A 26,403-nucleotide genomic window follows, 5' to 3' on the forward strand; every position below is an offset into this window, starting at 1 on the left:
AGACGTACATTGTCTCTGTGCCTCAGCAATAATAATGAAAAGATGAGTCACAGAAAATCATATGCAGTATGCAATAATACATTTCACATTACTGTTGCTTAAAAATAACGTAAGTAACTCATGTAACAAACTTATATTACAAATGTACTCCCTTGTTGAGTCATTTTTAATTAATGCCAAGGCTTTTTAAATACAAGCTATATTATCGCAATGTGCCTACAGCCAACTGTACTGGAAGTATTACGTGTGGCAATTTATTTAGAGGCAATAATAAGGTAAGAGTCCCACTATCATGGTAAAAAGAGTGGTATTAATGAAAATTAATTATTCACGAGAGCTGATCCAACGCACGGAAAATATGCCATTAGGACGTTCAAGAATTACAGTGGAAGCAAGGAATAAAGTTTGGAGGAGTGAGAATAACACACCTTCAGTCTTAACTCCAGTTTTACCACAGGTACGTGAACCAGGCCCTAAGTGTACACTGTTATAAAGTGAATATGATATTGTACGTATGGTGTTGATGTTCTCAGTGTTGTTTCACTGACAGGTGGCTGGTTGATCTCGAACTCAGAAGCCCTGTGTGCTCCTGGAAGCCCTAACTATCAGTACAACGGGGGTCTGCCACTGCCTCCTAACCCCTCTCACCACAGCTATGAGCGCTACGCCTCCCTGCGCCATCACCGGTCCGCCCCCTACCCCACGCCCTACATCCATCGCAATCACTCCTCAGGTAACACAGCCAGCAAGGGGCTGCTTGCACTTCAATTCATGTTTCTACAAGCTTGTTTGTACTGTAAAGAAAGCACCCATCTGTCTTTTTGATCAATGAGACAAGCAGTTTGAGTAACAGTGAAATTATTTTGGGAGCAATCCCCCAGTTTATTAATGACCAAATACAAATTAAACTCACTGGAGCCATTGCACACTGGATCCGATAACACATCCGAATTTAACGCACGTCTAAACAGATAAAATTATCATGTGCATTCCCTATTGCACCTTGCACACTGAGTCTGTAATTGTCGTACGACGGCGATGCGTCAATTTTGGAATCGAAACAAGTTCGATTTGATCCAATTTGACGTGTGTTAAAGATGACATTGACCAATGAAAAACAATTAGGAAGACACATGGGGTCTTGCAGTACCCTGAACAAAATGGAAAATCTAATTGTGTGTGCCGCCAGACAAAAAATACTTTTATGATAAATCCAACAAAGATTAAAAAGACTGTAAAAAAGGAACACATATGGAAAGACATTGCCGTGGACTTGGGCATGAATTATATGTATTATAACACATGAAAACGTGGATTTTGTGCAGTACAGGTTATTACAAGCATATACTTTTTATTTCAATTGTAGTCGAGGAAGTAAAGAAACAATGGCCTAACCTGGAGACACATATCAGAGAAAGAAGTGTGACAGGGCAAGAGCGGTCAGGACTTAACAATCAGAAAAGAGGGGCAGTACATGAAAGTGATGGAAAGTATTTTCGGTAGCTCGTTGCTAGCTTCCCAACTTTTATATATATATATTAATAAATAAATATATTTATTACAGGAGCGAGTGTTTGAAAATGTTTTATATTGGTCATGGTTGCTGATTCTATGACAACCGTGTTGTGTAATATCATTATATATATATATTGCGTAACATCATTGTAGTCCAGTAGAAACGTAATAATTAGCAAACGTTTTGCATCAGCGTTTGGTGATCATTAAGTTTATACTACATTTAACATTGTTTGTGTTCAAAGTGATGTAAGAATTAACAGAATATTTATTTTTTATTAAAATACTAGGTATATTTACTACAAAGCCTGTAGTGCACATCAGCGCTCTGAAGTACGATATTAACGCATCTAGTGTGCAATGGAATGAAGGACGACTTTTTTGGATGATGTATTCTAAATGATGGAACGGATCCAGTGTGCAAAGGCCTTACAGTTCAGTGTGTTTTTTTTTTGTGGGGGAATTCATCTTTTTATGGTTTTATTGTTATTTTATTATGGTTTTATTGTTATTTTATTGTTACAATTTTCTCTGGAGCTGAAGTTTTTCTCAGGCCAGGAGAGAAATATGTAGCAGTTTGATACCTATTAATCGTTTTACTTTGCCTTTGACAGAGAGCACATCAAGCAGTTTACCGGTTTTCCCTGCTCATGAGAACTGGTCAGCTCTGTCGCCAACACCACCCCACACCAGCATGCTGCCCATCACCCCCGCGTCTGCAGCAGCTAGCTCCAGTGCCAGGTGAGAACACACAGCTGGTAACTGTCCAGGACAGAGGTCATTGACAGGCTTCGAGTCAAAAAAACATGGTGGCTTCCATATTGTTGCTTCACCTCCTTTACTAACAATATTAGGAATCTGGAAGCGCTCTGAGATGATTGCTTTTAAGGGCGCTATACAAAATAAAGTTTATTATTATTATTGAGAATTCACCAACATTCCTAGACCTATACCCCTCCCTCTGCAATTACATGATGTTCTTTTTATAAATAAAGATGATTATTGTAATTTATGTCATATATTGAGACAGTTGTATGCCATAAGAGACAAGTTCAACAGAACATAAATGTTCAGACTTAATTATAAATATTAATAGAACTGAATACTGTGCCCAAAATAGATCCGTAAATTACCTGCAGGTTAAAATTGTCCCACACCTTCACTGTCTTCTTTCCTGTCAGTAACCAATCAGCAGCTTCCCCTATTGACTGACGTGCTTTCAGCCTGCAACATGCTCTGACCCAGAACACACTGCTGAGGTGAAATGACCCAGCAACTGCAAATACAAACAGATAACCTGTGAATAAGGCATAGAATGTAGTACCAGATATCATGTTTTTAAATGAAAACGTATGTCTGATATGACACAGGTTTCTTTCAAAACTACCAATTTGAGACTTATTTAGTTAAATAAATAGCAAAACAAGTAAGATGTCTTACTTTATTTTTGTTATTATTTATTTCTTAGCAGATGCCCTTATCCAGGACAGCTTGCAGTTGTTACAAAGTATCAAATTACAAAATATCACAATTCAAAATATCACATTACAGATAAGAGCAGTTTAAAATACAATAAAATCAGTAGTAAGTAAGCAAATTCAAATGAATTTTTAAAAAAAAAAAATAGTAAATAATTATGCTTGAGAGTGATTACGGCTAAGAGCAGTTAAAGATAAGAGTAAATTCCATTAGGAGCGAGTAGCAAGTACAATAAATGGATAACAACGATTTCAAATAACAGCAATTACAAAAAATGTGAATACGGTTACCTTTAAGAGTAAAATGAAGTACAAGGGTGTAGGGAGAAAGAATAGTCTGGAGGTAGGGGGGAGAAAGGTTGAGACAGCGATAGGCAAGTACAGTTTTGAATTGGATGCGAGCGGTGATAGGGAGCCAGTGGAGGGAGCAGAGCAGCAGAGTAGTGTGGAAGAAATGATGGAAGAGGCCAGGAGGGTGTTGCAGTAGGTAAGACAGGACCGTACAAGGGCCTGAACTAGGAGCTGTGTGGAGTAGTCGGTGAGGAAGGGGTGAATTCCGCGTATGTTGCTGAGGAAAAAGTGACAGAAGCGTGCCAGAGTAGACATGCTGAGAGTAGGAGTAGGAGAGGGAGAGGTTGAGGGTGACACAGAGGTTCTTGATGGATGAGGAGGGAGAGAGGGTGGTGGATTCAAGAGGAATAGAGATAGAGTTCAGTGGTGGGGGAGGAAGAGGGAGGGAGAAAAGGAGGTCTGATTTGGAGAGGTTGAGTTTAAGATGATGTGAGTGCATCCAGGAAGAGGTGGCTGAGAGACAGGTAGAGATTCGGGAAAGTGTTTTTTCCCCCAAAACACTTTAAGTGGCCTGCTACTGCATAATACAGAGCATTTTATAACAAGTTTGTGTTTGTGTTTTAAATATGTGTTCTGTTTGTTCCCAGTCAGTACCCTTGTCTATGGACTGTCAGCAACTGCACTGTCAATGCCTCCAGTCCTGCAGGGGGAGCTATGAATTACACTCAGAACCAGGTGCTGCGAGGATCCGCTGCCATGGAAACGCAAGGAGAGCATGCACACTGGACAACACTCTCATCTCACTCCTTCTAATGGAAAGAGTTTTATCCTCACCTAAAGATGATTAAACTGTTACAGGGTTATGGCATCATAATATGGGATTAGAGTGCACTGCTCCATTATTTGCACGGTTCGTTATTTCATGTTAATTCATGGTTGGCCATCATGACAGCAAATGCACTGTATTATACGACTTAAAGACCCGTCTCTAAATCACTGCCATGAATATTTTATATACAAGCACATTAATATAAGGAGGGAGTTTTTCATTTTAAATACATACGTGCATACAGTACATACATGCTAGGGTTTCAATGCTTTCTTGTTTAATAAATTTAAACTGGCTTGCCTGCTATTGTAGCTGATAGATCTTATCGATGGCTGAAATACAGGGATTGGATACGATCTTAAAAATGCCATTCGTACCTGGGTTATTCACCCTTTGTACAGTGGTTGGGACAGGTTTACCAGAGTAAACTTCCATGGTTATTTTGCAGTTTTCCTATGGTTATACTTTGCATTTACCATGGTTGGCCACACCTCTCTGTGCTTTACAATGCTTACCTATACACTTTACCATGCTTTCACTATGCTTTATATGCTTTATTACACATTGCTATGCTTTTACTATGGGAGACTTTTCTCACGGCATGGTCATCGCATTGAACCCTTACCCCCCCACACACATTAAAAGTGCCTCAATTTATACTACTTTGTTTATTTTCAAGAAAATGTGTACAGATGTACGCCTTTTAAAATTGCAAATGATATAGACTTTGTTAAGTGTGTTCTGCACATAATACAAAAAGTGGATATTTGTTATTTATATGTGTTTGTATTTGTATTGCCTAATATTCATTAAAAAGCAATAACTGTAATAAACAATAGCATCTCAGCACTGTGAGACCTTTTGTGTGCCAAGGTAATGAAGTGCATTTTAGTATTTAAAAGCAAATGCCAGGAAAGACTCAATTTTAATGATCTAAATTGCAGTACTCAGGTCAACTGAATAGACCTGGTTTGAAACAAATGTCACAAGTTATGTTTTGCGTGAAAACAAAACAAACATTCTTGCATATTTATGTTGTTACTCATCTTTAAGGGCTCAGTTTTCCAATGTGGGCAAATGTAATACATTTTACTATAGAGGAAAATATAGGTCACAGTTATCTTCACATGTTAACCTAATATTTCATATATAAATTGCAACTTTCTGGTTAAAATAAATATTACAACAATGGGAGCAGTATTGCAAAACAGCATTCATGTATTCATACCAGCTCCAAATAATTTTCCTTCACAAACACTGCCATAAATATCATTTACATCATTACTTTCCAAATGTAACATTAAATGGGAATTAAGTAAGAATAATTGTAAAGTCACTACACCACAGTAATGTTGAATTTATAATACCTGAAAAAGGAGAAGAGAGTTCAATAAAACAAAGTACTCAAAACTAAGGCCAACTTAAGAAAATGAGGTACATTTAAAAACATCCCCTGAACCAGTCCCTGATAGAGGGAGGGGAGGGGGAATGCCACAGACTGGGAGTACGTACACATTAGCCCTGTTACCTTCAGTGCTTGGACATGGGGATGTAAAGTAAACCAAGGTCAGGGGGGTGAAGAGACCAAGCTCAGACCATGTGCAGATTTATAGGTGAGGAGCAGGATCTTGAAATTGTTCTGAAAACAAACTGGCAGCCAGTGGCAGAATGGGAGTACAAGAGAAATATGTTTGGTTCTCCCAGTCCTTGTCAATAGCCTGGGGGTGGAATCCATTACATTCTGGAGGCTGGATATGGGCTGTGCTGAAACACACTACAGCAAAGGGCTTTGCTGACAGGTTTCCCAGTCCTGCCCTGGAGCCAGAACTTTCCTGTCAAAACCTGACCACACCTCTTGTATCATTCTTCTTTAGTATGTATCACCCTGCCTCACAGCTAGACCGGCCTGTTAACAAGCTTCTCTGACAATCTACATGTATGGTCACAACCTTAGCCTTCTTATATAGTGATGTGCGGGCCTCCTACCTCTAGAATCACTCTGGGAGTGATTCCAATAAAAGCACCATAATTAGAGGTATGAGGAAAAGCATATGGAACTAGCTGTAATTTATACAATTTGAATGTCTGAAACTGACAAGAAGTGGAAGAAACTATTACTGTCAAGACATGAGCAGAAAATCGAGCTGAGGTGTTTTCAGCAGCTGTTAGACAGGTGCTGTATAGAACCATGGAGGGGTTAGTTCCTGCGGAAGTCCTTCAATCACTACTAATATTTTCTTTCAGTCAAGGCTGCTGTGCAAGTCCATTGAGAGATGATTGGATAAACTTGAATTTAACTTGCATCCAATTTCTTTGACTGTGAAAACAAACCCAGTGCCAGCCATGCACAAGGACCTCAAGCAGCATTGATGCTGAGGCTTGACTAGCGCTGGAAGGTAGCTGTTTGATTTATTTGTGAGTAAGGGGTTTTCTTTTAAGCAAATGGCTCTTCACAAACTCATTGTGAGTATGATATTGTAGTACCCATTCAGTTTTTGAAGGTTTTTTACCTCATGTTGCCTTTTTATTTGCAAGTAAGTCATTTATAAAGTGTATGGAAACGGTTAACATTGCATTACTGTAACAGTAAGAGGGCACTGTTTGTTTCCATTTTTGTCTATTGGGGAAACACCAGAATTCATACACGAGACAGGATGGCAAAGTGTTATTGAGACTCAGAGACAGTAACTGCGGGTTTAAGCGCTGGGGCGCGCATTTATTAAACAAAAGTAAATCAAAACACTGCTCACAGAGCAAAATAAAAAGGTTTAACAAAACAAGTCACGAAAACCATGAACAAAAACACAGGAACAAAGTAACCAGCACAAGGGCCAAAATAAAAGGATTAAGTAAAACAATAACAAATGCCAACAGTGTTGTCAGGCTGGGCATTCGCCTTCACTGACTACCATTGAATAATCTACAATTTTAACCCACAGGTTACACTCACCCAAACAAAGGATTTCCCCTCCTTAAATTCCATGTGGCTGGAGCCTAATTAACCATTAGTCATTCAATTGAGGCCCCAGCCACATTCTCACATGTATTTTGCAGGGAAAGGAAATTAACCCCATCCCTGCCAACCACCAACAGCAATACATCAATCAAACTATTTTACAAGCAGGGCTCTGCCACAATACATTTTTGAAAATTGTTTATCCCATAACAAACATTAAAATCCCAAGCGTTACACAGAAGAAAACAACAAAATAGATTTAAAGAACAGGGGTCCACATGCTCATTTGTTAGATGTATGTTAGTTTATGTGTGTTGTAGGATGATACATGAAAAAGATGTACGCTAGAAAAGGTACCGAAGTAGCTTAAATATGATAACCATTTTTCTCTGCCTTTACATAGAAATCAAAATATACTTTCACTGCATAGACTGTAGGCAGCAGAAAATAGCTTCCAATACTTACACATACAGGCAATATATTGCAATTATTGCTATTATTTGCATTTATTTATTGAGCAAAAAAAAAAAACTAATTATAATACTGTAATATTTGTTTGCCCTCTTCAAAGCATTTTTCAAATAATGGTTGCAGTAAGTGGCATACTGGTTGTTTTCACATGTTCGTAATAAAATGAAAACTCAATGCCTCCAATAAGGACTTGGCAAGCAACACCACATTTCCGATGTACATGAATGTGAACAGGTTTTGTACAGGTTCCAAGGATTATAATGGGGAGATGCTTGAGATGCTTGACAGCTGAAATAGTTTATTTATCCCATTCAAGGTTACAGTGTTCTGTATGTAATGGCTGTTGTTGTGAGATAAACAGTCGTTTGAATGGTGCTGTCAGTAGCAATGGAAAGAGAGAGCTTCACAGCAACTTAGGAAAAGTTATTAACGAGAGGAGACCATTCAGCCCACCAGTGCTTGTCTGATTGATCCCAGAACTTTGTCTAGTCAGCTCTCAAAGGATCCCAGTGAGCAGCAGCAGTGTGGCTTGGTAAACCATTCCACACACCAGCAGCAGCGTGGCTTGGTAACCCATTCCACACACCAGCAGCAGAGTGGCTTAGTAACCCATTCCATACACCAGCAGCAGCGTGGCTTAGTAACCCATTCCACACACCAGCAGCAGCGTGGCTTAGTAACCCATTCCATACACCAGCCACTCTGTGTCTCCTGCCATTTGTCCTAAATGTGTCTCCAAATTCTAAAATAAACTAAAGTTCGTTGACAAACGTTTCGACTCAAAGTCTTTTTCAATGACTTCTAGTCAAAATGTTTGTCAATGAATTTTTGTTTCTTCTTTAAGTATTATTAAATCCAGCACAATTGAGTCTTTAATAGTTATGGATGCTAAATCTTGTCTTCACTTCATTTCAAACTGTCCTTGGACCTGGAATGTTTCAAATCCTTTTAAGATTTCAGAAACGTCCATCACTTCTCCCCCTTAACATGTTTTGTTCCTGTCCGAATAGATTCAGTTCCCTCAGGCTATCTTCATAACTCACACCATCCTCTGATTAGAGTGGCTGCTCCTGGCAGCGCTTAACAAAATGTATTTTTGGTAATGCAGACACCACATCAGAACTTGGTTTTCTAAGTGTGGTTTCACCAGTGCATTATACAACCTGATGTATATCAAATTTAGAAATACTTAAAAAATATATATATTAACGTTTTAATTATTACGTTTATTTTTGTATTTATAAATCTATCACTATTGAGTGTTCATTATGGATGACCGCTTATAGCAAAGGGACTGTTTGGATTTTTGGTATTTAAAACCTACAGTCTTGCAACACTTCCTTTTTTTTAATTAAATGCCATTGTGACAACCAACTGTCAAGTCTCAACGTTTCACAATTTTGAGGGTCTCATGTCATGCAATAGACTCTTACGGTTTTTGTTGTCTACCCGGTTTCAGTCTGCACAGCCACCGAGAGCCGTCCTGGGCCCCGGGGAAGGATTGGTATGTCCTGCTTTTTTTTTTAGGCTAGTGGATAAATATATTTTTTGTACAAACTCCACGTGTAATAGTCATTAATTGGAAGCTTACTAACATCAAATAACATACGTTTTTAGCATACACTACATTTTAATTGTTTTGCTATATACTATTTTATTTATCCTGTGCCAAAAATAAACCACTCATCTCTGATCTTAACTAAAAGCCTGTATTGATAAATATATTTGTATTTTAAGCAATATAACCGATCATTCTCTAATTGTGTTTACCACCAGCTGAAGAAAATACTTTATTTATTTTACACAATACAATTTTATCTAACAAACTGCTGCGTCACGTTGTTTTGAGAAAATTATAGATCTTAATAATAGAATAATTCATACTGTGGTATATATTGTGCAACTTGAGGGTTCTTTTAAAGTTATCGTCTTTAAAAAAATACATAAAATTGCTATGCCTTTTTTTCAGCTTTTTGGTGTAGATATGAAATGCGAAAGTTCAAATCATTGTGTGAAAGGAAGTGTTTGACAGCGCCTGGATACACAATCATTACACAACAGAAGCACATCGGCTCGGTGTGCAGTACGGGAGAACGCAAAGGGTCTTGTGCTGGGCTAGTTGTTTTAAAATATTTTATATATGTGCCCGAGCTGCCTCTCTCTCCTCTGTCCTAATTCTTCTCGACCTCTCTGCTGCCTTTGACACTGTTGATCACTCTATTCTACTATCATCTCTTGCTGACCTGGGGATCTCTGGCACTGCTCTGGCCTGGTTCTCCTCCTACCTCTCCAACCGCACTTACCAGGTAACCTGGCGTGGAGCAACCTCCACACCTCACCCTCTCTTAACTGGAGTCCCCCAAGGGTCAGTCTTGGGTCCTCTCCTGTTCTCTCTCTACACCCGCTCCCTGGGCCCCCTCATCGCATCCTATGGTTTCTCATACCATTTCTATGCTGATGATGCTCAGATTTTCCTCTCCTTCCCCACCTCTGACTCCACCATCTCCTCCTGTATCTCTACCTGTCTGTCTGCTATTTCCTCCTGGATGCACTCGCATCACCTCAAACTCAACATCTCTAAATCTGACCTCCTTTTCTTTCCCTCCTCCTCCCCCTCCTCTGATCTCTCCATCTCTGTTCCTCTGGAATCTACCACACTCTCTCCCTCTTCCTCAGCTAAGAACCTTGGAGTCACCCTGGACCCCTGCCTCTCTTATTCCCAGCACATCTCCACTCTTGCCGATTCTTCCTGAGCAACATCCGAAGAATCCGACCCTTCCTCACCAACTATGCTACCCAGCTCCTGGTCCAGGCCCTGGTACTCTCCCGCCTAGACTACTGCAACTCCCTCCTGGCTGGCCTCCCTGCGTCCGCCACCCGTCCGCTCCAGCTCATCCAGAACTCTGCTGCCCGCCTAGTGTTCTCTCTGCCTCGCTTCGCCCACGCTACTCCACTACTCCGCTCGCTCCACTGGCTCCCGATCACCGCTCGCATCCAGTTCAAGACTCTTGTACTAGCCTACAGATGCCTTGACCAGTCTGCACCCAGCTACCTCCAGACCCTCATCTCTCCCTACACCCCCACTCGACCTCTCCGCTCCGCCTGCACTAGAAGACTAGCTCTACCACCGCTACGCTCCCCTGCCTCCAAAGCCCGCTCCTTCTCCACCCTTGCTCCGCAGTGGTGGAATGACCTTCCTACAGATGTCAGGACTGCCCAGTCCCTGACCACATTCCGGCGCCTCCTTAAGACTCACCTCTTCAAAGAGCACCTGTAGAACTCCTCTGTTTGTATCCTGGGACACTATCACCCTTCATGTAAATGTGCTTTATTTTGCTCTTATCAGCCCCTATTTTACTACATTTAATCCTGTACTTCAGAATACTGTAATCTGCCAAGTTTTTAACCTGTAGTACTTTGTATTTAATCACATCCTGATGTAACTATCACTATTTAATCATATCCTGATGTAACTATCACTATTACCTGCTGTATTATTGAATTGTGGTTTGTCAAACTTGTACTTTACTTGAACAAAAGTTATTGTATTTCTTGCTCTTATTGTATTACTTGTATTGTAACGCTTGAAATGTTTTTGCTTACGATTGTAAGTCGCCCTGGATAAGGGCGTCTGCTAAGAAATAAATAATAATAATAATAATAATAATAATATATATATTCAAAATAAAAAAAAGTTCCCCCTTCATCAGGGCCCCCCTTCGGGGCGTTGGGCCCCCTTCGAGGCGTTGGGCCCCGGGGAAATTTCCCCGTCCTCCCCGCCCTCTCGGTGGGCTATGCACACAACGCGAGCGAACGAATAAAAAATAATTATAACTATTGATTTAAATGGAGTAATGCACACAGCAAGCGAAGCGAGCAAATATAGAAATATATTTGTTTTGTTTCTATTCACACTACACGCTGTTCATGTCGCAATGGACCAATCAGAAATAAGGTCAAAGGTAGTGGCTGTCAGACTGTCACTGTCTCGCTCACGCAGAAATTACCACAGAAATACAATTTTTAAAAATAGACATCAATGAGAATTTAATTATTAAAGTGATTTCCATTACATGAGAGTAGGTTTTAAAACTTAATGCTGATATTGGACTCAGCTCTCGCCAAGATAAGCATCAATTAAGACATAGCTTCTTTTACTGTAAACGAATGTGATCCATCTGCTTTTCCTTCCATCTGATGATGTAGATATCCTTCTGCCTGGTGTTGATGGTTGAAGTGTAATGCTGGCCTATTTTGCCTCAATAGCGCATCAGCACACGAAACGGCTGCAATGCTGGCTCCAGGGATCAACAACAGTGCTGTCTCCCCAGCTCATCAGCATGACAACCGTCTGGATTGAACTAAGGAGGGTACATCTCTGGGGTCCAACTGGGCACCTTCCATCCTCGGTGTTTCGTCGACTAGCCCACAACACCTCAAGAGGGCTCGACGGTGATTCTGGCACTCCAGCATCACCCCCCTCTGTCCCATACTCTGCTAAGCCCAGCTTGCTTACCTTCCTTTTACATCAACGTTGCTTTCTTTCTACTACACTTGAGGTCCCCAACCAGAATCTTTTCATCTCAACCAGAGCCAGTTGCTGCTCCTCTCTGCTGCTTCAGATAAGTTCTTCACTGTGCGACGCAACTCTTGGCCACTGAATTCGATGTCTTTGAGAGAAATAGGGTTGTGGAGTGCCACAAATCCTCGATAACCCACCTCCACTGGGTAAACCTGGACTCTTCATCCTCGCTGTTCCGCTTCAGCAGCTAGTTGAGCACACCAAAGTTTCTTCCTTTCATATGCCTCATCCACACATCCTCCCATCGCACTGTTAGATTAGAGCCAGCTTACATCCTGTCAAAATGTGTCTTAATGTAGCTGGCGATGAACACAAAGGACACCACGGATCTTCTCCTCGCCAGCCGATCTTGCGTTTTTCCACTCTCTCTCATCTCGTCCATTTTCCCTGCTTGGCCTGGGAAACTGCCTTTATGCACCTCATCCTCTCCTCCTGCTTTTGAACCTCGTTGACTACCAGCTTCCTTCATTGAGCTGGGGCTGCTTTGTGCCATGTAGGAGGAGCAAGGCCTCCTTTTCAATGATATCACTGATACAAATGGCAGCCTTTGCATCTTCAACAGCTTCCTTTTGCCGCCCACTTTCTTCTGGTTTTTAACACAGGTACTGCCTCCCTCACACATTCATTGTGTGACTCTACCAATGTCATTTCCAATCGAACCATGACACACTTAAACTCCTCGGTTAGAGCTGAGACTGGCAGCTGCAGTATCCCTTTACCATACAGTCCCACTCTGCTGACTCCTAACCATTTCCTGACATATGAATTGATTAACACTTCCAGCTTCTCTACTGTTGTCAAGGAAACCTCATACACAGTGAGTGGCCACAGAAGTCTTGGCAGTAGACCAAACTGAAAGCACCAGAGTTTAAGTTTGCCTGGTAAAGCGCTGCTGTCTATGCTCTTCAACCCTTCCACTGCTTGTTGTCTCACTTCTCCCACACAAACTGTGTCCTTTAGGTCTCCATCATACAATCTCCCAAGACTGTTCACAGGCTTCTCAGACACTGTTGGTATTTCCTCACCGTTAATGTAGAACCTCTCATCCACTACTTTACCTTTAATTATAGAGATGCTCTTTGACTTAGTAGGCTTGAATTGTATTTGTTGCTCATTCATTGTTATTGATTAGTTTACCCAATAACCGATTAGTGCAGGCTACTGTTGTAGTCATGGTTGTCATGTCATCCATGTAGGCTCTAATTGGTGGCAGTTGCATTCCAGAAGCCAAGCGTTCTCCTCCCGCTACCCATTTTGATGCCCTAATGATTACTTCCACTGCCATTATTCCAATTTCTAGACATTGCCATGTAGTGGTGAATTCTGAAGTTGAAAAACAAAATTTCAAATCTCCGAAGTAGGTTTTCACTGAGTTTGTTATTGTCCTCGGTACACTGAAGTTCACGTGGTACTGAACCGTATGCATTACCTAAATCCAGGAATGTCACATGGAGCTCCTTCCTCTCCTTTTTAGCTGTTTGAATTTGCTGCCAGATCACACTGATGTGCTCTAAGCATCCTGGGAAACCTGGAATACTGGCTTTCTGTACTGAAGTGTCAATGAAGCAGTTCTTCAATAGGTAAACTGAGAATCTCTGAGCAACAATGCTGAAGAAAATCTTGCCTTCCACGTTTAACAGGGAAATAGGGCGAAATTGACCGATACTTGTAGAATATTTTTCTTTGGGTTAAAGACCCCACCTGCTCGGCGCAATGCTCTTGGTACAACCTGTTTTTCCCATGCTACTTTTATCAATTTCCACAGGATTCGTAGAACACCAGGGGCACTCTTTTACACTCTGTACAGAACTCCATTAGGCCAAGGAGATGTTGACACCCTTGCCTTTTTCACAGCTTGCTCTACTTCTTTCAAAGGATATGATGTTCTTCATGATGTCAGTGTCAGTGGTTATAACGACAATAAAAAGAAAGACGCCATATGGCATGAAATAGCAGAATGATTGGAAATTGATGGTATGTGTATCTCTCTTTATTTCACCTTAACTGGGAGTGCCACACACTGGTTTTGTATTTCTGTTAGTGCAGGGACGAACACAGGATTTTTCAAAAAGTAATAAAAGCCATTATATTGTTCTGAAAGGAGGCAGAGACAGCATAGCAGTGTGGCCCCTGTGTGTGTTCCTTTATTTGACCGTGTTTATGTCCTGTTGCAGGGTCTGTCCAGTCACGGTACAGCCCACTTCCTTGGAAGCTCAAACATTCCCATTGCGCCACCAGCGCTTTTACCTCTGGGGAGAGGGCTGACACCACGTCTCTGGCTGGAAGCTGACCCGCCGATAACCAACTCCCCCTCTGGCAGCTCCCCCTCTGGCAACTCGAGCGGGGTCACCACGGCTACAGCGACAGCACTTACCCACTCATCAAAGGACCGCTGTGCCTCCCACTCCTCCATCCGATGGCAGTGCTTACAGTCCTCGGAGGAGCAGGGTCGACGGGACAGGGCATCTGCGTTGTTGAACAGGCGGCCGGCCCGGTGCTGGATGGAGTAGTCGTATCCCTGCAGTGCTTCTATCCAGCGAGCCACCTGTCCTTCGGGCTTGCGGAAGTTGAGCAGCCACCGCAGAGAGGCGTGGTCCATGCGCAGATGGAATTTCCACCCGTAGAGGTATGGGGGAAGTGGCGCACGGCCCGTACTACAGCCAACAGTTTCAGGCGAGTCACACAATAGTTCCTTTCTGTTTTATTAACAGCTTGGCTGTAGTACGTGACTACTTGTTCCTCGTCCGAGCCCTCCCGGGCCAGCACCTCCCCGTCCGTGTCCAGGATGAACAGTTTTTGGGGATCAGGGAATGCCAAGACTGGGGTTTTCACGAGGGCCTCTCGCAATTCCCCAAAGGTGATTGTGCAGTCGGTGTCCCAGGTGAACCGGACCCCTTTTTCTGTCAGGCGGTGCAGGGGCCTGAGAAAAGTCCTTTACAAAGCCATGGTAATGCACCTCTATCACAGTCCTGGGGACCAGCCAGTCCTTTACTGCAGTCACTTTAGCAGGGTCTGTGGCAATGCCGTCTGCCCCAACGGCGTGTTCGAGGAAGTGCGTTTCTCTTCTCAGCAGGTTGCACTTCCCCAGGAGGAGTTTCAAGCCGGCTCCCCGGATGGGCTCAAACACAGTCCACAAGTTCTGCAGGTACATGACACAGTGAGACCATGGAACTCCGGCGACCACCCGCTCCATCAGGCGCTCGAACGTCGCTGGGGCATTGCACAGTCCAGTTGTCCTGGTAACAGTCGGCAATGTCCTGTAGTCCTGCGCATGGTGATTTTTGTGCAGCGATTCTCCCCTTCCTTCTCCCGAGGTGATTGCGCAGGTTGACGACGGACTCCACTTTTTCAAAGTGGCGCTGGAGAGCCGTGGAGAGGGTGTGGAAGTCACACGGCTCCTCTGGGTCTAAGTCGAGCAATGTTGGCATCACCTTCCCTTCTCAGTATTTACAAAGAAATATGTGTAGACGTATTATTTTTTTTATACTTTAGATGTTAAACCAGATCACATATAAACATTCAGTTTTTTTAGTGTGGTGCACCCGTACTTTATTTATTTTTTATTTATTTTATTTCGTCTCCACAAAAGGAATAAAGCAGACAGTATTTTCTTTTCATGACTAGCTACAGTTTTTTTTGTAATGTCCTCGTGCTGTATTAATGTTGTTCGCTTCGCACCCGGTGTGCATAGCCTGGTTTAAGACTAGGTCAGTGGCGTAGCTGTCAGCCATGTGCAAAAATTCTGCATTCCCCCCCCAAAAAAAAACAAAATCTAGTGGTCAAAGTTTAAGGTTTTAAGGTTTTTCATCAATTCCAAGGTTGTTCAACAGGGTCTCATTGGCTTCAACCCTTAGGGGTTGACATTTCTGAGTATTTATATGTGCATTTTAGAACCAGTTTATCCATTTTATTTTGTCCTGGACTTGACGATTCAGCAGACTCTTCAAATGTGCTGTAAAATTCTGGTGTCAAGTGATTGTTGTCTTACACTTTTAATGAACATAAACCAGCTACTGTAAGCTGCGCAAACTTTTTAAAAGCATATCTACTGTATATCCAGTAAAAAAGAAAAAAAAACGTATTGTTTCTTCTTGCATAGAATGTTGTAAACAACAACCCATGATGATGATGAAATATAAAATTGAACCAGGGAAATGCAGTTTTAACTTGAACATAGGCGCCCTCTGCTGGCATACTCTCGTATCACGCTGAGGCTTTCATCTCCCGGAAGTTCCTGAGATGCGTGTTAACTATCAACATTGACGATTCACGTCGGCTGCTCGGTAACATGTCGCAGTTTCTGCAAAATGTCAAACAAAATATTCAGCCGAAACAGCCTAAAGGGGACATAAAGGAGCAGGACCTGGGGACATGGGGGCTGACAGGTTCGCAGCTGTTTTTTAAAATGTCAATTCAGGGGGCTTCAGGGTTCACTCTGAACATGTTATTAAACTAAGACTGTCTGGCACCAACAAGAAGTTGGCTGGTACTGTTGTATTTTCACAGTACATTAGTCTTACTATGTGCATTGTCGATATGCCCATTTAAAGTCTGTTACTGCACTTAAGTTATAAATGCGTTGTTTTGCTATGTACACCTAGTTTCAAAATTACAAAAATGTTACAGTACAACAAGTCTGAACAAGTTTAGTTCCGGAAGGTGGACGGGGGATTATGCAGATACAGTAGATGTAGTGTTCCGCGTTTCCGGTTTTTTCCTAATTTTACCGAAAAAATACAGGGTTTTTTTTTTTTATAACTGGAAGTCGGTTTTTACAGATTTATATCCGATTTTGGTCTATTATTAAATATTTTCTTGGTACTATTTTCTATTAAATGCACAATATTTTGATTAAAACGCTGTTGTATTTTGACTACGACATTGTAATAAGCAGCCCTACAGTGTATCCTAGGATACAGCAGACGTTTAGACGTCAGAGGATCAAAGAACATTAAAATGTGGTTTTCTTTACAAACTTTACAAACACATTATCACAGGATGGCCAATCAAATCAATCTTATTATTGTGGCAGTAACTGGGCTTAACTACTAGCTTATTCAAAAACTAAATTGATATGCTTACACGAAAATAAAATATTTTTAGTGAATGAGGAATGGGGAGAAAACGTAAATCAGTTTATGCATATTCAAAAGAAAATGAATGTTTCGAAATCTACAAAAAGCAAAACTAGCAGAAGTGGGTCAGATGAGGCAGAGCGCTGCACATGCTGCTGCATTGAGGCACATGTTCGCGCTGACAATAAAAACAAACATACTGAAAAATATGCGGCTTTTACACACACGCTTTAATAAAAAGAAAGCGCAGAATGACTCTGTTCATGAGTTTGTCAGAGCGCTACGTTTTGGTGGACAGCCAGTTTATTGCAGAGAGTTATGTATTGTGCGACAGTACTGTCCATCCATCAGCTAAAACACTGCCTAAGTAACGCCGACAGTCTTAATAGTAAACATCTGACAGAAAATTGTGATGAGTTAGTTGGTAAACTTATGGAATGGATTGATGGAAATGTCCAGTGTGATTTTTGACGCATCTCCCGATGACTTGCACCGTCCAGTTCTGTCAATTTTCTTTTCTTATTATGATTTCAAGTCGAATAAACCTGGCCTGTTTTGTGCTGATGTCATGTTCATACCTTCTGCAGATCCTATCCCCCCTGCCCCCACCGGCGATTTTACAGATGTTTCAATTAAAAACTATTTATTCCCAATTTTATCCCTATTTTAATATATGTAAAATAAAGTCCGAAATATTCCCGGAAATTACCGAAAATGCGGTACACTGACAAAGTATATGCTGCTGCTCTCTCTACATGGCTCAGCACAATGTCAGTAATGTACACATGAAAACAGATCCAATGTCGAGTTGGTATCAGTTTTGCTAAATGCATTTATTAAGATGGCGGTTGGAAATAAGAGGCGCACATTGTAGTTTATCGTCCCATTACCACAAGCAGTATGGTTTTGTTTACGACCGGGTTCTGTCAGAATTACAGAATTTACAGCTCTGTTTTATTCTTGTCAGAGCTGACGGTGTGCTGGTTTTTAAGTGGCCATGCTGGTTCAGAAAAAAAAGTCCCTTAGTAACTGATTCAGTCCAGTTCTAAATAACGTGCTGCAGCATGTGCAGCTGAGTATTCAGTAAGAAAGCAGTATATGTGTGCCAATTCAACTCTTGCTAGTCACCATCTCATCAGCAGTTGCTGGATTTTTTAAGAAGTGCAAATTTAAATGGCCATAACGCGAGTTTCCATCCACTGTTAAATAAATACTGTGAAACATAGCTTGGGTGTGGCTCCTTAAAACTACAATGCAAGTTATTATTTTTCTTATTTAATTTTTTTTTTACCCATCCCTGAATTTAAAGTAGTACTATTAATCAAACTACAAGCATACCACAGTATTATAAGGATTACACGGTATGTAGGCTGCTTGCTGCATGTCACACTTACAGTTTTACATATAGTGTATCCAGTTGTGATGACACTTGGCCAGGACATTATTTATCACATGTTTTTGAGAGTATCAAAGGGATCTAAGGTGCCTATGTATGGCATTGATACATTTATACTTACATCGGTTGCACTTGAACTAGAAATATACCAATAGCATTAATCCTGGATACTTTTTCCATAGTTTACCATTTTGTGCACACTATGTCTATAAAAGACCACTGGATGGTAATATTGTTGTATTGTTTGTTTAATATTTGTATAATATTTGTATATATTTGGATGTATAATATTTTTGTTTGTTTGTTTTGTTAATGTTGCCATGCACAGGGATAAAGCTGAGATCCTACCAACTTGATGGCTTGAACTGGCTGGTCCAGTGCTTTAACAACCAGCATGGCTGCATCCTGGGAGACGAGATGGGTCTTGGGAAGACTTGCCAAGTAAGAATTTTTTCATCATTTTTTTGTGTTTCCATTTCGATTGAACCCCTGTCATTTCACAGTATTGGAAATAAAGACTCCTGATTGGTCATGGCTCAGTTGGGTGCAATGGTTTCCTTCTGAGGACAGTAGTAAAACATTCTACTAACATGAATCTGAGTTAGCCCATTTCAACTGATATGACTGAGGTGACAATTCTTATATTTAGAATATTGTTTTCATGTTGTTTTTATGGTAAACATGTTCATGGAATAACTTGAACAACCAGATTTGACAAAATATTCAACCCTTACACATTTAAACAAGCCATTTGAAAGCATTCTAGTTTTGTAAGCAAAACATTGAGAAATATATTTCCTGCTGATTTATGACCTATAGTATGTGAATAACATTCTGGAATAGGTTTAAGAAAATATGTCTGTGATATAGATTCACAGGATTCATTCAAGTAAAACAATGTGTTTTGTATGTAAACACCGCATAGTGTAATCCTCAAAGTATGAAAAGAAGTAATACAATAATATTAACTATGTGGTCAAAACTGGCTATTGTGCTACTATTCTTGTTAAATGATATAGGCAACACATTTCCCTCCAGCAGTGTAATTTGTATTTACTAATACCCTATTCAGATTTCTGTTTTCAACACAGATTTTTCTTATCACACATTAGTGCAAATTACACTTTTTTTATAGGTAACAAGTTCAGATGTGCCTGATGAAACGTTATATTTAAGCCTGGATAACTGGATGAAATGCACAACGTAGTTGTAAACTGTGTTAATGTCAAATCTGACACAAAACTAATACAATAAAATACAGTGTAAAAAAACACAAGTCATTCGTAGATCTGATATGTTAAGTGATGTGGTGAAGCGCATTTGAAGCAAAGTACTGTTGGAATCCTGCAACTCGCAGGATGACATGGATCGCCTGGCTGGACAAAGTGATACTCATAGAAGTCTTTCGAGGAAACAAAAACAGATCTTTTTGTTAATTTCCTTACCGACTCGTTTGACTTTTGTTTCTCTTTAGACAATATCTCTTCTTGTGTATGCAGTGGGCAGTTTGAATGAAAAAGGCCCTTTTCTTATCCTGAGTCCACTTTCTGTGCTGAGCAACTGGAAAGAAGAACTGGAAAGGTGAGGGTTTGGCTGCATGCATTAATGATTTTTATTACATGACATTAGCTGTTATTTACTTCATGCTAATATTACTCGGCTTTCACCAAGATAAAATTAGATAGTTGTGGTGGAGACCAGCGCAAAAAGAGAATAAGGGCTCTTTCACACCTAGTTTGTTTGAGCCATTGGTGTGATGGAAGTGCGGTTCGGTTCGTGTGGAGTTATATGTGAAACCTCAGAGAACCATGTAATCACACCAGGATGCGCATCAAACCAAGTGAACCGAGAGTACTTGAAATGGTGGTCTTGGTTCACTTGGAAAGGGACTCAGTATGCTTGCCACTTTGCTCTGTTTCAACTTTTTGCAATGTGAAACCAAACATATTTCAGTTCACTTGTGGAAACAAACCGCTCCAAACAGCAAAGCAAATGGTGAAAGAGACATACTACAGCAAGCACCAAGGTAAGTATCTCTCCACTGTCGCACATACGCAAGCAGGTTTACAAACTGGCGCAACCTGGGGTTATTCAATGAAATGACACTATTACCTATGATTTACTATTGCAGCATGTGCGTTCTTTAAGCATAATAGCAAAACTGTCACAAGTCAAAGAAAAGTAATTGGGACAATATGAAATAATCATTTATTTAATTATTTAGCACATGTATTGCGTCTGGCTTCATTATACACTCACAGGCATAACTTGTGCCGAGACAAAGTGGTACAATTAATGTTGCATTTTCGCTGCTCCACCTGAGTTTAGTAAACCAGCTCCTATGTTGCATCTGTATCTCACCACACTGTCACGCGTACAACAATCACAATAAGCTATTATTATCATCATTATTATTATCAATATTTGCCTTTCCTTGAAACCTCTTCTAAACACCAGCCTCTTTCGGCATGCTCTGTTTCTTCGGCAATGATTTGATGTTGTAAGCGCCAAATAAACCAAACGAACACGGACAACTGCACATCACGTGAGGTATTCTCCATGTTGGGCATGATGGAAAACGTTTTCCCAGAGAGAACTTCCGCTGTAGTAATCAGCAAGAGAGCCGAGTGGAAATATACAATGTGAAACCAATAGAACTCTAGTCTGGATGAAGCTACAGGTGAACCAAACAAGCAAATTCGAATTCACTTGTAAAGAATCTCAAGTTCGCTTGAATGTTTCTGGTGTGAAACTAACCAAAGCAAACATGAAAAAATGTTGTTTGTTTGCAAGTGAACGACTATTCAAATCACTTGTAAGTGAACTAGGTGTGAAAGTGCCCTAATACATTTATATATACTGATGCACAATGAAAAGGCAAAAGTCTTAAGTTTTACATCAGTAGCTCATGAGCACATACATAATGTTATTTAAATTTTAAATAGTGAGCAGATAGGTTTGTTGATTTTTTGAGTAGTATTGTTCCTTGTGATAACAAAATACTGAGCTCAAGTCATGTGATTTCATAAAAATGCCAGGTGCTCAGTGTTTGGTATTTGATATGAAGGGGGCGGCTGGCCTACACAGGGAGACCAGCAAGGAGAGAGTTACAATTGTCCAATCTGAAGAGCACAAGAACTTGGACCAGGAGTTGGGTGGAATAAGTAGTGAGACAATGGCGGATTCGGTAGATGTTGCTATGAAAGGAGAGGGAAGTGCTGGTCAGGGAAGAGATGTGTTGAGTCGAAACCTGGAAGGAATATTTAGAGATATAGAGATAGGGGGAAACCCAGGCAAGAGCAGTGTCTGATCCCCAGGTCAGAGAGAGAGGAGAATAGCATGATCGACGGTGTCAAAGGCAGAGGAGAGGACAAGGAAAATTAGAATGGAGGAGAGGGAGGCAGCCCAAGTAGAGAAGAGTCAGTTACAGAGAGGAGGGCAGTTTTCCTGGAATGTGCAGACAGAACCCAATTGAAGTGGGTCCAGCAGAGAGTGCTTGTGAGGAAGGGTGCCAGTTGGTGGTGGACCGCTCGCTTGAGAGTTTTAGAGATGAACTGGAGGAGAGAGAGGGTGATAGTTCTGGGCAGAAGAATGGTCAAGGCTTTTTGCGAGCAGTTTTGAAGGCTGACGGAAAGGAGCCACAGAGCAGAGATGTGTTAATGAGGGAGGAGATAAAAGAAAGAAGAGCAGGGCAGTGGATTGAATGAAGTGAGTAGGATAGTGATCCAGGGCATTGGCCTGGAATCCAGGAGTATTTACATGGCTTGTGGACGTCCTGTCTTTTAAAATATCTCAGGTTTGATTTTTATTCCTAATTCAGTATTGTATGTATAAATGTATAAGCATGAAAATAAAAGCCTCTTTTCAGTTTGATCGCAGGCTGGAATTGTAATCAATAAATGATACTCTTGGAATGTTTTAAAACAAAAATAGTACTGCCAAAAAAATGTGTAAATAAAATCAAAATGACCTGTGTGACATATTCTTAAAGTAACAGAAGAGGGGCTGGAAATGCCCATATTTTTATGTTAATTCACTCCAGCCATTTAACTGCACAAGGTAGTCTTACAAGATGGGGATCCCTAGTCTTTGGATCCTATTGCTTACCTCCATTGTTTAATCTTCATTGTGTGTGCACTGTCCTTTGTGCAGCATGGTTTGAAATAACAGGTGACTGCTATTGATAAAATGCATCCCAATCTGTTTTCTTTTTTTTTTTACGTTTAGGTTTGCTCCCAACCTTTCAGTTGTTGTCTGTACAGGGGACAAAGAGGAAAGGGCCGAGCTGCACAGAGATCTGAAGAACCGGTCAGATTTCCATATCCTGCTGACTACATATGAGGTGAGCTTAGTGCTGTCTGTATGTGAGCAAACATCATCATGCATACAAACATTCCTGTCCTACGTTTGAACCCCAGTACCTGTTTGAAAGCTGTAGTCTGTACAGTAAAACCGCCAAAGTTTAGCAATCCCTATTAACAAGACTGCGTCTTCGTATCCTATTGTTATTATTTATTATTATTATTATTATTATTATTATTATTATTATTTAGTATTATTTTTTATTTCTTAGCAGACGCCCTTATCCAGGGCGACTTACAGTTGTAAACAAAAATACATTTCAAGAATCACAGTACAAGTATTAATACAATTAAGAGCAAGATAAAATACAATGACTTTGGTTCTAACAAGTACAAGTATATGACAAAATACAATTGAATAACGGAGCAGATAAGTGTCAGTGATAGTTACATCAGGATATAATTAAATGCAAAATATTACAGATTAGATAACACTTGTGACAGATTACAGTACTCTGTAAAGTACAGGATTAAATGCAGTAAAATAGGGTGCAGCTAAGAGCAAGTAAAGCGCATTAAAGAAGAGTGATAAAGTGTCCAGAGGGAAAAGAGGAGTTCTACAGATGCTGTCTGAAGAGGTGAGTCTTAAGGAGGTGCTGGTAGGTGGTCAGGGACTGGGCAGTCCTGACATCTGTAGGAAGGTCATTCCATCACCGCGGGGCGAGGGTGGAGAAGGAGCGGGCTCTGGAGGCAGGGGAGCGTAGAGGAGGTACAGCCAGTCTTCTAGTGTAGGAGGAGTGGAGAGGTTAGCAATTCTCCTCTTCCCCTTTGTCATAGAAACGCTAGCCACTTTCTATATCTTGTGTATTTATAGTAAGGTATGACTTATTTAAAGGTGTTGCAATTGAGCCTTTGGTATTAATAAGCTCCTCTGACTCATCAGACACAGGTGTTAAAGGAAGAGGCTAAATTACCTAGAGGTGGTTGTAGGAACGCTTGCTGAACGTATTCTACTTTGTCTAAAAGGAAAGGTAAAAGATTATTGTAGACTCACTGTATGTTTTTTAATCGGAACTGAAACTACTCCAGTGGTTGCCAGGAGGCAGCCCTTCATGTTGTCCACCACTGGGCAGCATTAAAGGTGTCAGAGAAATGTATATACAGTATAGTCAATGGGCCGTGGGTTTTGTTCTATGTTTAAACAGTGTTTAATTTCCCAATGTGTAAAAAAAGAAAAGCACTAGCTAGTTTTTCCTCATGAACCAGATTGTTTTCCAAGAAAAGAAACCAAGTAAAACAAAACCCAGTTGTTCACAGAATGAAGACATGGGTATTTCATTGTACAGTATACCAATGATATTTTATAAAATAATGATGGATGATATTTTTTATATTTAAATTAGGGCTGTCAAGTGGTTAAAAAAAAAGTTAAGCTTAGTTAATCTTGGTTTTAATTAGGGATGTGCACGACAAATATTTTGACTATCGATAATTCCACAGCTGTTGAGGTCGACTAATCGAATAGTCGCCCCCCCCCCCACACAACTTTGTTAAATAAACATTAGGCTATGTAAAAAATCACCTTCCTATTAGGAAACAGACAGAAATGCCATAACAGCAGCAATAACATAAGCATACCTGTCAACTCTCGTGTGAGACTCTCGTATTTTGCAAGCAAGTGTTATTTTTTTTACCGATATTGTCACAAGCTTTTCCGTTAATTACATTTTCAAATGAACTATAAAGGTTGTGACAATTAAAAAAAAAATAATAATAACGCTTGCTTATAAAATATTGGCGTCTCCTGTATAATTTTTATTCAATTATTAATTTAATTTTCAATTCAATAATAGTTTAGCAATGTGAGCTGCGAGGCAAATGCCTTAACATTAGCATCTTTGTGGCAATAATGTTTTCCGGTCATAACAGCGAAATACAAAATGCATTAGACTATCTAGCTAGCTAATTTATACAATCCACTTAACTAAACGATTTACTTTTCCCACGTTTTCAAACCACAAACAACATGCAGACTACCGGTCTACGTTAAATCAAATCGGCAACATACCTGTGCGTTCGAGTTCCAGTGAATAAAAAATAAATAGCCTGTATAGGCAATAGCTTGCTATGTATGTATGTAGCTAGCTTAATAATATTAATAAATGAATGAATGAATGAATGAACAAAAAGGCCTGAGTGGCATTAACGCACTAGCCTTCCATGGAAGCAAAAAAAATCCTAACAAAAACTTTAGGAATAGTTAGGCTAGCAATGTCCATTATTATTATCATGTTCATTTATTCTTGTTTAAAAAAATCAGCATGTCCATCAGGTCCGGCAATACTGCAGCAGACGGTGCTCAGGCAGAGTTTGTTTTTGTTTCAACTTTAGAGCCTGAGTAGCTATTGCACTGTGATAAAAATGTGACACAAAACGGCTGGCCGCACCGACTACATTATGTATGACACCAAGTTTAAAGCCATCGTTGAAGGCGAGCTGCAGAGTGTGTGCAAAGCACAAATTCGAGTCCCATTCAACAAACTCCGAAGGTGATGTTGCTGGCATTGTCGTGAACACAGGCAGTGATTTCCCCCCTAGTTAAACCTGAATGGTCTACAGCGGTGTTTAACACATTTGCGAGATTCTCTGCTGTATGCCTCTCTGCCGTGGGGCGAGTCTGTAGAACTACGTTTTTCATTTCCCAATCGTCAATGAAATGACAGGTTATTATGACGTACGACTCGGTATTCGGTGCAGTCCACGCATCTGTAGTAATCACCACCTTCTCAGCCTTTGACAAGTTTCTGCGGACAGACGCTGCTGAATCGGCATGCATTTTTTTCGAGTCGAGTGGTAATTGTTTTAGTGCAGGGTTTTTCGTGCATGGACTGTGTATTCAGGTTCCACAAATCTCATCAACTCCCGAAATCCCTCACCTTCAACAAAACTTATGGGAAGCATATCCTTTGCCACCATATTAGCAATAAGGGCTGATGTTTTTTCAGCACGTACGTTGTCACACTGACGAGGCCTCACCGCAAAGGATGCAATGGCGGTTTGTTGCGGTCCTCTTTCCTTTTCTGTCGTTGCTAGCGTCGCAGAAGGGTGTTTGGCTTTTAGGTGGGTTAACATACCAGTTGTAGATTTGTGGTAGTTTAATTGCACTGCACATATTTTACACTTAACAGTGTTTTCATTTACTTTGTCAAAGTATTTCCATGCAGAACTTTTCTGTGAGGAAGCCATCGTTAGCCGAGGTACGTTCTAGTTTAGCCAATCACAGACAAGAAATAACAAATCCCACCCTCCAGTCAATCTTCATTACCGCTACATAGAGAGCCAATCAGCAGTACAGGCTTTAAAATAAAATCAATATACACATTTTTTTTTTTTTTAACTTTCGAATGTTGGATTCACTTGTCGATAGGTGCCATCGTTATCGAATAGTCGAATGTTCGACTATTCGGTCTCACCCCTAGTTTTAATCACATATGTAATTGATACAAATA

General features: G+C 40.6%; 2 protein-coding genes across 3 annotated transcripts in view; both read left to right on the forward strand.

The window, feature by feature from the left end:
* Positions 1-4,952, forward strand: part of LOC117406425 (T-box transcription factor TBX19-like) — a 30,263-nt gene extending 25,311 nt beyond the window's left edge. Inside the window, exons 6-8 of the mRNA XM_059028841.1 lie at positions 551-733; positions 2,130-2,256; positions 3,932-4,952. Of these exons, the coding sequence (XP_058884824.1) occupies positions 551-733; positions 2,130-2,256; positions 3,932-4,097 (476 nt within the window). The 3' untranslated portion in view covers positions 4,098-4,952. The remainder of the gene's footprint in view (positions 1-550; positions 734-2,129; positions 2,257-3,931) is intronic.
* An 11,373-nt stretch (positions 4,953-16,325) lies between these two features.
* The window catches only part of chd1l (chromodomain helicase DNA binding protein 1-like), a 41,449-nt gene continuing 31,371 nt past the window's right edge, over positions 16,326-26,403 (forward strand). For both annotated transcript variants that reach the window (XM_059028842.1, XM_059028844.1), the window contains exons 1-4: positions 16,326-16,507; positions 18,922-19,034; positions 20,068-20,174; positions 22,821-22,935. In XM_059028842.1, coding sequence (XP_058884825.1) covers positions 16,411-16,507; positions 18,922-19,034; positions 20,068-20,174; positions 22,821-22,935 — 432 coding nt within the window. In that variant the 5' untranslated portion in view covers positions 16,326-16,410. The remainder of the gene's footprint in view (positions 16,508-18,921; positions 19,035-20,067; positions 20,175-22,820; positions 22,936-26,403) is intronic.

Source organism: Acipenser ruthenus, chromosome 8, assembly GCF_902713425.1.
Source record: "Acipenser ruthenus chromosome 8, fAciRut3.2 maternal haplotype, whole genome shotgun sequence".
NCBI classification, from domain to species: Eukaryota; Metazoa; Chordata; class Actinopteri; order Acipenseriformes; family Acipenseridae; genus Acipenser; species Acipenser ruthenus.